Source organism: Boleophthalmus pectinirostris, unplaced genomic scaffold (assembly GCF_026225935.1).
Source record: "Boleophthalmus pectinirostris isolate CB_2022bp ecotype Guang Dong unplaced genomic scaffold, ASM2622593v1 HiC_scaffold_10, whole genome shotgun sequence".
Lineage (NCBI taxonomy): Eukaryota > Metazoa > Chordata > Actinopteri > Gobiiformes > Gobiidae > Boleophthalmus > Boleophthalmus pectinirostris.
The window spans coordinates 15,021,967-15,035,842 of NW_026570971.1; the positions used below are offsets into that span (position 1 = coordinate 15,021,967).

At 39.8% G+C, this 13,876-nt stretch overlaps 3 protein-coding genes across 3 annotated transcripts; 2 read left to right on the forward strand and 1 right to left on the reverse strand.

Annotated features, from left to right (window-relative positions):
- Positions 1–4: 4 nt before the first annotated feature.
- On the forward strand, positions 5–3,905 carry tpp1 (tripeptidyl peptidase I; the record flags this gene model as incomplete). Its single annotated transcript, XM_055160941.1, has 9 exons — positions 5–236; positions 561–739; positions 1,194–1,392; positions 1,562–1,750; positions 2,539–2,608; positions 2,688–2,808; positions 2,882–3,043; positions 3,148–3,273; positions 3,410–3,905. Coding segments are annotated over 9 exons (1,416 nt in total), but the record flags the coding sequence as incomplete, so codon positions are not given.
- Positions 3,906–3,941: 36 nt separating this feature from the next.
- On the reverse strand, positions 3,942–6,459 carry yy1a (YY1 transcription factor a). The gene is made up of 5 exons (XM_020919551.2): positions 5,875–6,459; positions 5,093–5,243; positions 4,948–5,008; positions 4,677–4,835; positions 3,942–4,600 (listed from the first exon to the last, which is right to left on the reverse strand). The coding sequence occupies exons 1-5, from the start codon at positions 6,353–6,355 to the stop codon at positions 4,418–4,420; spliced, it is 1,035 nt and encodes a 344-aa protein (XP_020775210.1). The 5' UTR covers positions 6,356–6,459; the 3' UTR covers positions 3,942–4,417.
- A 3,473-nt stretch (positions 6,460–9,932) lies between these two features.
- degs2 (delta(4)-desaturase, sphingolipid 2) lies at positions 9,933–13,810 on the forward strand. The gene is made up of 3 exons (XM_020919522.2): positions 9,933–10,079; positions 12,076–12,818; positions 13,119–13,810. The coding sequence occupies exons 1-3, from the start codon at positions 9,998–10,000 to the stop codon at positions 13,272–13,274; spliced, it is 981 nt and encodes a 326-aa protein (XP_020775181.2). The 5' UTR covers positions 9,933–9,997; the 3' UTR covers positions 13,275–13,810.
- The last annotated feature ends 66 nt before the right edge of the window (positions 13,811–13,876 follow it).

Below are 13,876 nucleotides of genomic sequence, written 5' to 3' on the forward strand. Positions count from 1 at the left end.
TTATTCTGAAAGTAAATCTAACCACAAAAGGGAAGTACATTTTGAAAATTTGCAGAGTTTCTTGCTGCCTGTGCATGTTTATCTGACCAGTGATTGTTATGTCTGTGCACGTAGGCAGGCAGAGAAGCTGCTTCCAGGGAGCAGGTTCCACCGATACAGCAGTGAAAACCATTCTGTGCTGAGATCCTCAGCTCCATACTCTGTACCTGATGAAGTTCATTCACATCTGGACTTTGGTAATCCTTTAATGAGCCAAATATTACATCATTTATTATGTAGTGGTTGATGGGCTTCTCCAAACTTAGTGATGTATTAAAAACATTGGCAATCAATCATTTATATCAATTATATAATAAATATATAATATAAATATATTTTTTGCCCCTTGCTGGATTATCTATCCTTTCTATTTGACTGGGGTACAAGTATATATTTTTTAAACTAATTCTGTTGAAAAATTTCACATGTGTTCTTTTTGTGCATGCCCAGAAATGAAAAAAGTACAGTTAAATATTTTCCAACAATGTCCTAAGTATTTAAACATTTTTGTGCATTTACAGTTGGAGGAGTGCACAGATTCCCTCCCAAAGTGCAGGACTTCATTAATAGTTCACCGCACTCTAAGCGATCAGAGGCTGGGCTGCACCTGGGAGTGACCCCCTACATCCTCCGGCAGCGCTACAACCTGTCCTCCTCAGATGTGGGTGGGGCTCCCAACAACAGCCAGGCAGTGGCACAGGTGAGACTTCTAAGGTGATAGTTATAAAGAAATCCCTCTTGTGGGGAAGCAGGAGCTCAGTTGGCAGACATCTGGCGGTAACAGGATGTCAATTTAATTATTTCTACCAGCATTATGTGTGCTTGGGCAAGACTCAATACTCTATACCAGGTTTGATATCTGAATGAGCATTTTAAAGGCCATAATGTTATTTTATTTTTTCTCAGTATCAAAACTTGCTTAAATAAGTATATAGTTTTCTGAATTTTGATGACACCCAATGCCATCTCCGCATGTGCATGTGCATTGGTTATTGTGAAATACAACTGCAGATTTTGATTGCTATCACTGATTGAGATGTGCATTTGTAATATGTAACATTTGTAATTTGTAATCGATAATCCACTGCTTTTGATCCATCCAGTGTTATTATAATTGTTTGCTGTATTGCCTTGAAGTACTTTTCTTTCTTCAGTTCCTGGAACAATATTACCACCCTGCTGACCTGTCAGAGTTCATGAGCATGTTTGGAGGAAGCTTCCTGCATCACTCTGCTGTGGAGCGAGTGGTGGGCACTCAGGGAGGAGGGAAGGCTGGGTTGGAGGCCAGTCTGGATGTGGAGTACATCATGAGCACAGGAGCCAACATCTCTACCTGGGTCTTCAGCAATGCAGGTCTGCAGTTTTCAAATCAAAGTAAAATGATGTATACCAATTTATTGTTATTATATTGTAACATTTTAAACCACAAAAAGGTGTGAGTTATGAGGACCTATGAGGTGCTAAGGCAGTGAGTACTTGAATAAAAAAAAAAAAGTTTGATTGTGATTTTGTGTAATGGCAGGACGTCATGAGTCTCAAGAACCCTTCCTGCAGTGGATGCTTCTGCTCAGTAACATGTCTGATCTGCCTTGGGTCCACACCATCAGTTATGGAGACGACGAGGACAGTCTGTCCACTGCGTACATGACCCGCATCAACACAGAGTTTATGAAGGCAGGAGTCCGCGGGATTTCACTGCTCTTTGCTTCTGGTTTGTCTGACCTTTGTTTACACTATTTGGATGATTAACATGTTAATGGAGCTATGAACATTAACAGTGATCTTTCAAAGGGGGATCTAAGCAGTAGCATGTATATAATATCCCCTTATACACAGCACACAGCCATAAAGATGTTTTTAATATATGTGCAGACACAAATGACTTTAAGCTTTCTGTCTTTACTACATTCTAAATTCTGGGATGAAGGTATTTTTGCCAACAATTACCAATTTTTAATAAGGCTGTGCTATTATGTACATTTAAATTAAAAATGAAATAATTAATTTAGTTGGTGTACACATTTGACATTTTGATGTATGCCTTGTATGTCTCTTGATGTATGTCTTGATTTTTTGTTTTAATTGGGGAATGGTGTATACGAATGTTGACCTCTATAATGTACATTACATCTAACAATTTCAAACATCCTCCACTTTTTATGAAGCTCAAATGAAATAAGACAAAAAAAGTACTTTCCCATACTTACTGGATACATTTCTACACTCTAAATTAAAATGGCACATTACCACATTTTAAATATTTTTTGGGAAAATTAGTATTATAGTCTTTCCTTTAGCCTCCTGGTTTTATTCAGTGAAAATAAGAATAGTGCTTTCTCAGGCTATTTTATATCTTATAATATAGCCAGTCTCCTCTTAATGTAGACTACTAGGGGAGCTACACTATAAGACTTATTTACTTGTATTTTTTAAGTAGCATGTGGTGGTTTCTGTTTTGTATGTACGATAATAAAACCCTGACTGGATTCTCACATTCAGGTGACAGTGGAGCTGGCTGTCGACACATGGGGAAAGAAAATGCATTCAGACCCAGTTTTCCTGCATCAAGGTACATTTGTTTCTTCATTTGTCTTTATGCAGTAAAATTAGTATTGGAATGATAGAAACTGTTTTGTTTTTCTTCTCAGTCCCTACGTAACCACAGTCGGGGGAACCTCATTTAAGAACCCATTTAAACTGACAGAAGAGGTGACAGATTACATTAGTGGTGGAGGCTTTAGTAATGTTTTCAAGATGCCTGATTATCAGGTAAACTGCTGATGGGCATGTGCATATTTTGATTTTATTCTGTTCATTTAAATCAAAACAATGTGATTTTTAGGCCAGTGCAGTTGACGCATATCTGAGAACAGCAGGCTCATCCCTCCCTCCTCAGTCATACTATAGCCCAACTGGAAGGGCATATCCCGACATAGCTGCTCTGTCTGATAACTATTGGGTGGTGTCCAACAGAGTTCCAATACCTTGGGTTTCTGGAACTTCGGTAAATAATGAAATCCTTATTTCACTCTTTAAGAATGGTGCTTGTACAGAATTTGTGTTCTGAGTGACCAAAAGGCTTACATATGTACTTTCTCTTTTCCCCAGGCCTCTACCCCTGTTGTGGGAGGCATGCTGTCTCTTATTAATGGTCAGAGACTTCTAAAAGGTCTTCCAGTTTTGGGTTTTCTCAACCCTCGTCTCTACAAACTCCAAGGATTGGGTCTCTTTGATGTAAGTAAAATGAGATTAGGATACCTTTTATACTGTATAAACCATAAATACTTAAAATAAAAAAGTTAAATCCACCATATGCAAATGTCTAACACAAATTGCTATTCTCATACATAGAATTTTTTTTTTCTTCCAGGTGACTGATGGCTGTCACCTGAGCTGCTTGGATGAGGAAGTCCAGGGGAAGGGCTTCTGTGCAGCTCCATCCTGGGACCCTGTAACTGGCTGGGGGACGCCTAACTACCCCAAACTACTGGCTGCTCTCTTGAACTAATGATCAGATCCCTAAGACAATTGAATGAGTTTTGACAAAGTGCTGACAAGGGTCAGATTTTGATTTTCCTCTGCAGGTGTTGGGCAAATGGAGGAATTAATTATGCAAATTCTTTACCGATAAATAGCCTATGCATTAAAGGGTGTCTGCTTTTGTTTACTTTCACCAGGGTTTTTAACCTGGTAATTACTGATGTATTATTTTTAATGAACTGTTTTAAATTTGTTCTTGCTTTTATGAACTCAAATGCACTGAAAGGTTGGTGTCCTTGCCTGCCAGAATTGATTTGTGATTTTTAAATGTGGTATTGGTCAACATTTTTTAATGGTACCAGAAATAAAACGCTACCAAAATGTCACCAGTGGGTTTCATGAACTATAAAAGCAGCTCAGACTTTAAGGGGAAAATATTTTTATTACTATGGAAAAAAATCACATGGCGATTATTAACATGATTTAGATACAGCATTGTACAAAAAACTAACCACCCTGTTCAGCAGAAACACAAGAGAAATCTCAAACCTCTTCAAAGAGAAGCTACTCAAATAATAACTACATAAGCACAATCAGTGTACAATATGCACACTGGAAAAGTACAAAAGTGAAAATATCATTGCTGAGGATCAATACAACTTGACTTACAAAATGTGAAACAGTATAAATAAGTATAGGTGCCAATCCTTGAGGTCTTCAGAAGAAGATTTTTTTTTTTTAAACCCAGGTAGTGCCAAACACAGAGGAGACCTGAGGGTGAGGGTTCCACAGCCCATCAAACTTACTGTACATAAAAATGTCTGAGAAAAGGATCATCTCTCAGTTTAGAGTGCAGACTCTAGGGGGGGGCTGTCCACTAGTTCCCACTCTGAAGCAGTCACTGGTTGTTCTTAGCTTTGGCATGTGTCAGGATGTGTGACTTCAGGTTTGTTGACTGGGCAAACTTTTTGTTGCAGCCGTCGAAGGGGCACACATATGGCCGATCTCCAGTGTGAATACGAACATGAGTACGTAAATTAAAGTCCAGTGAGAATCTCTTACCACAGCCTTCAAAAGTGCACTATTAACAGAGAAGATGCAAGATAATTTCACACATTTCAAAGATTATTTCTAGGTACCACAGAAAAAAAACGCACCTGGAAAGGCTTCTCTCCTGTATGTACAAGCTGGTGCCTCTTCAGTTTGGAGCTCTCAACAAACGCTTTCCCACACTCTGCACACACGTGCACACGAGGCCCGTGGGTGTGCAAGTGCTTTCTCATTGCAGAGTTGTCCCTGAACATTTTAGAACATCCCTGAGCAGGAAAAAAAGATGTTAATATTTATTTTAAACCATTTCTAAAAAATAAAAAAAAATAAAAAAATATGGATTGCAAAGCTCTTTTGCAATTGTATATTTATATTCACTTTGTGTGGGCATGCTATTGTCCTGGGAGAGTCATCTTCTTTTACTTTTCTGGGCTTCATTCTGATTTAAAAAATTAAATAAATTTACAGTGCCAAATATTTTTCTCCAAACAAAAAATTCAACTAAAGGTGGAAAGTCACTCACCGTGCAAACTCTGCCAGCTGTTTGGGGTCAGACAGGTCAATGCCTGGGATACCCCCAGGTGGGAGTTTCTTCCCAGTCATGTATTCAGAATAATCTGGAGGAGAATTTTCACCTGAGATTTGTTCTTCATGGTCAATATCTTTTTTGTCATCTGAGGCAAGAAGCACAAAAGCACAGGGTTGTGTTCACATAAGTTGATCAAACAGGTGATACAGTTTGCATATTTTCTACCTCTGTATTTTAGAATTTCTCAATAAATCAAGGCACGATATGAGAACAAAACGGATATTGCATTTCAAATGTTAATTTTAGTACAATAATAATTTCGCTAAGTAATGATTAATAAGTGTGTATACGTAATGGTTTCCAGTACTTTTACTTGTGCACGGGTTAAGTACTTTTCCAGTGATATTCTGTAAACTAGCCCTAGCAGCACAACACAGAGCCCCCGCCCCGCCCCGCCGCCGGCCTGAACTGCGCCACAGCGGCCTAGCGGAGCCCACTGCACTCGCTCCCACTCTCGCCGCCATGTTCGTCGGCCAAATAAACGCCATTTTTTCGGGCCGCCATACTTTCTAGACCGGGAAAATATGGCGGCGCCCATTGACACATAAAACATGGCTTCCCATAAAAACAAAAACATTTCAAGTGAATTTAAGTGCTTCAAAGTTAAGAAATCGTTTAGACTTTCGCGGAGCACCGGGCCTCCGCGGGGCCTGGTCACAAGGTGCACATGCTAAGAACAAAGCGACATGCTAACTCAGCTCAGGAACTGAACTTACCAGATGCCCACATAGTTACGGAGAACTCCCCCTCCAAAGTCTTTATTTGAACCTGTTTCTGCTCCCATTTTCTCCCCATCTCCCCTGCACTGAAGTAGCTCTTTTTGCCCCCTTTCTTGCTTCCTCCAGCCTTCTTCGTTCTGCCAGACGAAGAGCTTTTTCCGGGAATAGTAACCAGAGTATGTTCGATATAGTCCTCGTCCGCGGGGACCGGGATGAGTATTTGTTCTTCATATCCATCGTCTGTGTGCAGTTCGGAGTCATCCTCGCCCACCACCTCCTCTCTCGTCTGCACCAGGATCACTTCTTGGTGCGGGTGAATCGAGTGCGGGTCGTCCGTGTCAAGAGGCTGTAAGGCGATCATAGGCTGGTGCTCGTCTGTGTCTATGGTTTCTACCTCTATTTCGTGAAGTTCTACTATCTCCGCCGGCATATCCGAGCCGTCTGTCTCTATATACAGCGTATCCCCCGAAGCCATCATGAGTCCTGTACTTATTTTTACTATTTAAAACAGTTTCTCCACTCCGCTCGCCTTCCTGTTCCCTCAGCGGTCCTCCTCCCTCTCCAAAAACTCAGCGCGCAAGTCTCGCCGCCGCTATGCTCCAATTATCAAGTCTCGCGAGATCTCATCCCTGATCGGCTACTCCAGACTAGACGGATCGTGTATCTGGAATATCTGGAATATCTGGACCCACATACAACGACTCAGCCAAACCAAAACCAGACATGCGATCAGCCTCCAGGAAAGCGACGTCCTGGTCTACTTCACCAGCCCCTCCATCACCAAAGATCTCGGATTCCTCACTAAGACGCTCATGATGCTGGCCAAATATCATACACACAAAACCAAATGGACTCAAAATAAACTAAATGTTCATCAGTATAATAACGAAATCCAGCAATATTTTCAAACAATAAAACAGGTCCAAAACAAAAAAGCGGTTAAAACATATGATATCTATAAGAAGTATCTGTAACAATATCACTCTCCCCTATATCTTGATAACAGCTCCTTATATGATCATTTTTATTTAGTTTATGGCATTGTTTTTTGTTTAGATTTGGTTTCCTTCTTTCTGCTCTACTGTATAATCAATAACAAACCTCCCCCGTACTGTATTTATAGATATAAAAAAAAAAGATGTATGTGTATGTGTGTATGTGTTTATGTGTATATTTCTCCACCCCTGTATATACCTTTGAGGTTTTGTCTTGTAGTTATGTTTTCTGTTAAAAAAAAAGAAAAAAAGATTGTGGATCTATGAGCTGGATGAAAAAAAACAAAAAAAAAAAAAAAAAAAAAAACAGTCAGAATTCATTTGGACTGCTCAAGCATAATAACCTACTTCCATCATAAACAATATAAAATGTATAATTATTTAGGAAATATTCTCCAATTCCAGACCCCTTTTTAAAATCATTATCCTAGCCATCAAGAATTATCTTCAAACACAAACTGTATTTCTAACATTAAATCTATCAAAACACTCAAAATTACAGAACAATTGGGAATTGATTTAACTTCCTCAGTTTCTTGTATTGATTTCTTTGTACGAATTGTATGCCTCAATTTAAGTTTACATGTGTCAGTTTTGTTTTTGTTTCGCTTTGGCTTTAAATTATGTATGTATGTATGTGTGTATGTGTATATATGTATATATGTATATATGTACGTGTATGTGTGTGTGTGTGTGTATATATATATATATATATATATATATATATACTTTCCATAACTGTGAACTGGACTTTGCATTGATGCACAACAGTCCCATCTTCACTTTATGCTATATATCTAACTTTGCTGTTTTGTCCTGTTGTGTAAAAATAAATAAATAAAAGAGAGATAGATGAAATGACATCCTAATGGAAAAGACTTTTGACTTAGCATTGATTCAACAGTGGCCTACCTCACCTACACCTCATTTGGGTTATTACTGAGTGAGGTTTTCATTCTGCACTCTTTTCTAATTTATGTAATTAATGTCTCTCTCTCTTTTTTCTTATTTTAAAAGTTTAATCTTTAATTTTATGATGATTATTGTGATTTAATGTTTTTCTTATTCCGTAAAGCACTTTAAATTACTTTGTGTATGAATTGTGCTATACAAATAAACTTGCCTTGCCTCGCCTACTTACAGTTGATGATGTGATTTCAGACTGATGCGTTTTAAGCTGTTTTAATCTTATGTTTCTTGATCTGATTTTAGGGCGGGAGTCACAAATGTGGATGCCCTTTAGCCTGTGTAGACTTAGACTTAGACAAACTTTATTGATCCACAAGGGAAATAATTTGGACACAGTAGCTCATTTCATTAAAAAGTATCCATCAGACAGCCATGACAGTCTTACTAACAACAAGAGGCAGGTGACTGAACAAGAACCCATGGCTTTCAAAACAGCACAAGTCATCTTTTGGAGACTGAGAGGTCAAGTGTAGTTTGTTCTTAATGTCTATAGTGCATGTGGTATTGTCAGAGACCTGCCTGACGTATGCCAACACAATCCTCGTGATGATGATGACTCAGCTTTCCTCTTTCTCTGGATCAGCTTGGGCTCGTCTAGAGATGATCTTTTTCTAAACCCAGCTAACCTGATTGACCAGAGAAGCTTTATGCTACTCTTCTCATGAACAAAATCAGAAATTATCTGATATTTTTGGTGCTTTTGTCATCATGATTGTGCTCCCCTGTTTAATACAACTATAGGCTCAAACACAGACACTCTTCACTACCTCCTATTGGTCATCTTCTTCCAGTGACAGGTAGATTCAACCCAACATAGTAAAGTGTGACCTCTCAGAAACAGCAGATGCTTTAGTTGCCATATGAATATATAAAGATAACCGCATGAACTGTGTGAATCACGATACCTAATCAAAATAATCATGTGGGCTCTAAGCATTTTGACATTAATTATTAACCCAGTTTATTACCCCTCAGCTTGTGGTTATTGGCTAGATGTAATTCCTATTGGCTGTAAGTGATGTAACAGGCTGAGACATAGGCTATTGTCACATTCACAAGTTTTGGCAACTGCTGACCGGTAACCTCTAAAACACTTCCAGGTCCCAAATGCAATCACAAATTGACTCCGATGCATTTTTCAGTTTATCTTGAAACAACTGGCCTACAGTTGTCAATTAATTGGGCGATTAAAAATGTAGGAACTTGCAACATTGGAAATGTTAAAACCTTATTCCTATCCTTATAACTGTTGTTAAAGACGCAATTATTTTATGAAGTCCATGTCACTGTACGTGATTGGATAAAAGTTTTAAATAGCTATCCTTCTGTACTGGTGTGACTAAGACAGACAGTAACCTATTCAGTTCTGGCAATAAAACAATAAACCATTCATCCCCCGTTGACTTACGTGTTGACTTACCTGTGCGATAACCAGTACACTCTCTGTGGCTCTGTTTTAACCCTGTAAAGGTGTGCTGGAGGGTGAGGTTGGGAGGTCTGGTCGGGATCCACAAATGTTACTGTCGCAGCCAAAAGGCCCAACCATCAGCACATCACCGCCACCGCGACCGCCTCGACCCGCAGACCCCTCACCTTCTGCCTTGGATGCTCTCCACTCTCCAAAATTAGCACACCAGCACTTTAAAATAGCTACTCGCGTTTTAATCGGACTTTTAAACTTTTATAAACATTTTGTAAGAAATGATTTTCTATAAATTGGCTCTGTCTCAGTCCTCTTTGTCCTCACATTATACTGGTTGGTCAGAGACCTTGGGGCGTGCTCTCCTCCATTATTACTCAGAGTAAGACGCTACAGTAATACTTGTAGGACTAGTGCGCTTTTTATGATGTAGGGTAAAGCTTCCTCGACCTGCGTGCTTCCAAACCCTCTGAGAACACTGAGCAGAAGGCTGAGGTGCGCTCTTATCCTGAGTGGATTGGCCTGTGCGCTAATTAGGGGCCCTCTGGTGGCTGCAAGGCCCTGAGCTGCACGGGCCGCGAACAATACTCTGTGTATGGGGGAGGGGTTTGGATCACACCTTTCACCCGTTCCACCTTGAGCCCTGAACCTGAGTGAGTGGGTGTGTCCGATACTGGAGTCTGATGACATACAACACGCCACAGCCCTGCCTCGGAGCCGCACAGCGCACACAGCCATGGGGAAGACAGGTGGAAGAGGCGACTTTGAATGGGTCTACACAGACCAACCGCACACTTCACGCAGAAAAGAAATACTGGGTAAGTTTGTACCGTTTTCCCCACGCTCTTTCCACCTGTCCTATATTATGAGACTTACTTTTCTTATTTAAAAAAAAGTTTCCGGTTAAACCTGTTCACTGACTCTTGTTCAACGAGAGCAGGGGTGTATGCAGGGAGTAAGGCTCGAGACACGCTGTTTTTAAACTGACTTTAGACAGTCACTCAATGTTGTTTACACAACTGTATGTAGGCTACACAACATAATTTTAAATAACTTCGATAAGCTTATGACAGTCTGTGTATTGTGTAAATTACACACTATTTATATATATATATATGTATAAAATGTACAAATGTGAAAACTTGACTTGCTTAACAAAACCTTGGACTTTTTTAGTTTATTAATCTATTTTTTATAAACCAATAAGTCCCCGTTTCTACAACACATTCCAGCCCTCTTGTGTAAAGGTGAAGAAGTGATGATAGTCTACCTGTTGCATAAACGTGACAGCAAAAAATATCTTAATTATTATCAGTGTGAGCGTTACATTGTTTGTCAAAGCGGGGTTTCTGGGACAAGCAAAGGTGTAACAGATTTGACCTATGCTGTTTCTGTAAACCTATCTGGGCAGGACAATAGGCGCATGTTGATAACAGGTGCAGTCACCACAGTGCCCCTGGGCTGTCCTGGTAACAAGACACATTCTGCGCTCATGACAAACAATGCTTTGGAGGAGGTGAGAAGGCACACAAAGGTGAGCCTATAATCCAACTAACCACATCTGCTGTCATGCTCCCAATTACATAAACCAAACAGAGTCTCTTAGTGATGTAGCCAGTGATTTAAATGTTATTTGTGATTCTAAATCCTGTGTCGTGTGTGAGCTGTGGTGTAAAGGAAGTCTCCAGAAATGGTGATGGGTTGTTTGACACCTGTGAGTCCTGAATAATTTAAGAATTTAGTTTTAATGTGTGACCCTGCCCTCTCACAACAAGAAACAGCCCCTCCCAACATGTAGTGTGGTTTCTTTCCATCATAAAGTTTATATAATGTCCATCCCCACCCTGTAGCTACCTTGCAGATCAGCCCCAGTTCAGAGATGGTTGTGCAGAGATGAGGCTATATGTATGTGTCTTATTGTGGGGTTAGGGAATATTAATTTTCAAACCAGACTGAGCACATGCACCATTAGTCATTCAAGCCAAAGAATAGGCCAGGGCCATTTATATTTAATAACATGAGGTAAAACAAGGTATGTTCACAACGTATTTAAACTTAACTATTCCATGCCTGTACTGATGCTGTATTGTGGTGAGTAGTTGTATAACATCAGGTGAGTAATCAGTCTTTGCCCTCTAAAGTCACAGAATATAACCTATATTTAATTATCCATTAATGCAAATACAAGACAAAGAGCTGGTGAAATGGTATGGAAATAAAAGAACATTAGAAATAAGGTGGGCAGTTGGGAATGTGTCTTGGCTAACGTTTAACTGAGCTAGGCTTGGCCACTGAGCTCAGCTCTGTGTTGGTACTGCTCTCCAGTCTTTTGTCTTTCATGTTTATGTTACTAAGGTGAAGCCTGTTTGCATGAAGGCACAAGCAGAATTAGGACATCAGAACCAGCCATATTTGAATGTCTCTGCAGATAGTGTATTTGAATGCATTTAAATAGGCCCAATTTTCCATCATCCAAGACTTCCAATAGTCCTGCTGTTAATTGTAAATTCTTTAAGTACAAAGAGTCACCGTAACAGCCTTAAAGTAAATGTGAATACACTCAGGAATTCCTTGTTCCATGTCTCTCAGCAAAGCAACACTTCTTCCAATTAAAGAGCCCCCACTCTCCCAGAGGAGCAGCACCTGATACATTCAGAAGCACTGCTCTTGTTGATTACCCTGTAACGGTCCAAACACACAATAACCTTCACCTATTCCTCTAACCAAAAACTGTATTAGCTTTCATCATTCTTCCTGTATTTAACTTATACTATTTCTGTTCCTTTATAATGGTATTGTATCTTATGTCTGCAGCTAAATACCCCCAGATCAAGTCCCTGATGGGCCCAGACCCCCAGCTGAAGTGGGTGGTCTCTGGGATGGTCCTGACACAGCTTCTCGCCTGTTACCTGGTCCAAGACCTGTCATGGAAGTGGATCTTCTTTTGGGCCTATGCCTTTGGGGGCTGTATTAACCATTCACTCACACTAGCCATTCATGACATCTCTCACAATGTGGCCTTTGGAAACAAATTGGCCAAATGGAACCGCTGGTTTGCCATGTGGGCCAACCTTCCCATTGGAGTGCCTTACTCTGCTTCGTTTAAGAAATACCACGTTGATCACCACCGCTACCTGGGAGGGGACCAGTTGGATGTGGACATCCCCACAGACTTTGAGGGATGGTTCTTCTGCACACCGGCCCGGAAGCTGCTCTGGCTTTTCCTGCAGCCCCTCTTCTACAGCCTGCGCCCTTTGGTGGTCAACCCAAAACCAGTCGGTCACCTAGAGGTCCAAAATGCAGTTGTTCAACTCACAGCAGACTTAATAATTTTCTACTTTTGGGGCATTAAGCCCATTGTTTACCTCATAGCAGGCTCCATCCTATGCATGGGAATACATCCCATCTCTGGACATTTCATTGCGGAGCATTATATGTTTCTAAAAGGACATGAAACCTATTCTTACTATGGACCACTTAATCTGATTACTTTCAATGTGGGGTACCATATGGAGCACCACGACTTCCCAAGCATACCTGGCAGCAAACTACCTCAGGTGAGACAGACACCAGTGACACAGCAACTATTCAGACAAGGGCAGCGCCTCCCTTTTTATACCTTCAGAAACAATTCAACTGATTTTATGACTGTTTATGATCAGTGCTGAACATGCTCTGAAATGACAGTTTGAACTAATGTACTAATGTATAACTAATATATCACAAAGGCATGTTCCTAATATGTAATGACTACAAAACTAGAAGTTAATGATTAGACCAGTTTATGTGGGGAACATTGATGTGTACACATGCACACTTCTTCTTTCACATATTTGAATATCTTGTTTTATTTGCAGGTAAAGCAGATAGCATCAGAATACTACGACAGTTTGCCCCAGCACACGTCCTGGACCAGGGTGCTGTGGGACTTTGTGTTTGATGACAGCATTGGGCCGTACGCGCGGATCAAACGGCAGTATAAACTCAGTCAGCAGGGAAAGAGCATGGACTGACTCAGGAAAAGTCCTTCTGTTGTGTTCAAGACTATATAAAATTATTTATCTGAAACTGAAATGCATGTTTCAACACATTCAAAATAATAGCCTTGATTGCAGCTTGACTACAAATTTGTTGTTGTCTCCATGGTAGTAAAACAAGTAACCATGTCAAGGCAATGCCAAAACTTGGAAAAAATAAATAAATCATACTCCAAACATAGATGTCATGTCATTAGATCATTCAGCTTTTGCAAATGCCCACTCATTATCTAATGTAATTTCACATGACTTGTATAGAACTAAACAGAAGTAAAGATGGAAATGAGCTTTGAAACTTACCTTTAGTAAGAGGAGCTTTTCCTCTAGAAATGACCATCTGTCAGTCAACCTGCACATATTTGCCTCAACTCAGATGTTATTGTGGCTGAAATCTGTCTTATATTTACGTTTTACATTTACGTATGTAAATGCAACATATTGTTTGGTTATTTTTTATTTTTTCAGAATTGTATTTATCAGGATCTTTATATATAAAAAAAAATGCATTTTAACGTTGTCTCAGTTTTTGATAATGTATTTTTATGTACTAGAATTGGTGACTCCTTTGCAGTATAATT

Excerpts from the sequence above, each read along its gene's own strand:
- yy1a (XM_020919551.2), bottom strand. The coding sequence starts at position 6,355 with ATGATGGCTTCGGGGGATACGCTGTATATAGAGACAGACGGCTCGGAT. Across the intron at positions 4,836-4,947 it reads CAATAGCATGCCCACACAAA|GGATGTTCTAAAATGTTCAG; the intron begins GTGAATATAAAT and ends TTTCCTGCTCAG. Across the intron at positions 4,601-4,676 it reads CAGGAGAGAAGCCTTTCCAG|TGCACTTTTGAAGGCTGTGG; the intron begins GTGCGTTTTTTT and ends CTCTGTTAATAG.
- degs2 (XM_020919522.2), top strand. The coding sequence starts at position 9,998 with ATGGGGAAGACAGGTGGAAGAGGCGACTTTGAATGGGTCTACACAGAC. Across the intron at positions 10,080-12,075 it reads ACGCAGAAAAGAAATACTGG|CTAAATACCCCCAGATCAAG; the intron begins GTAAGTTTGTAC and ends TTATGTCTGCAG. Across the intron at positions 12,819-13,118 it reads CTGGCAGCAAACTACCTCAG|GTAAAGCAGATAGCATCAGA; the intron begins GTGAGACAGACA and ends TTTTATTTGCAG.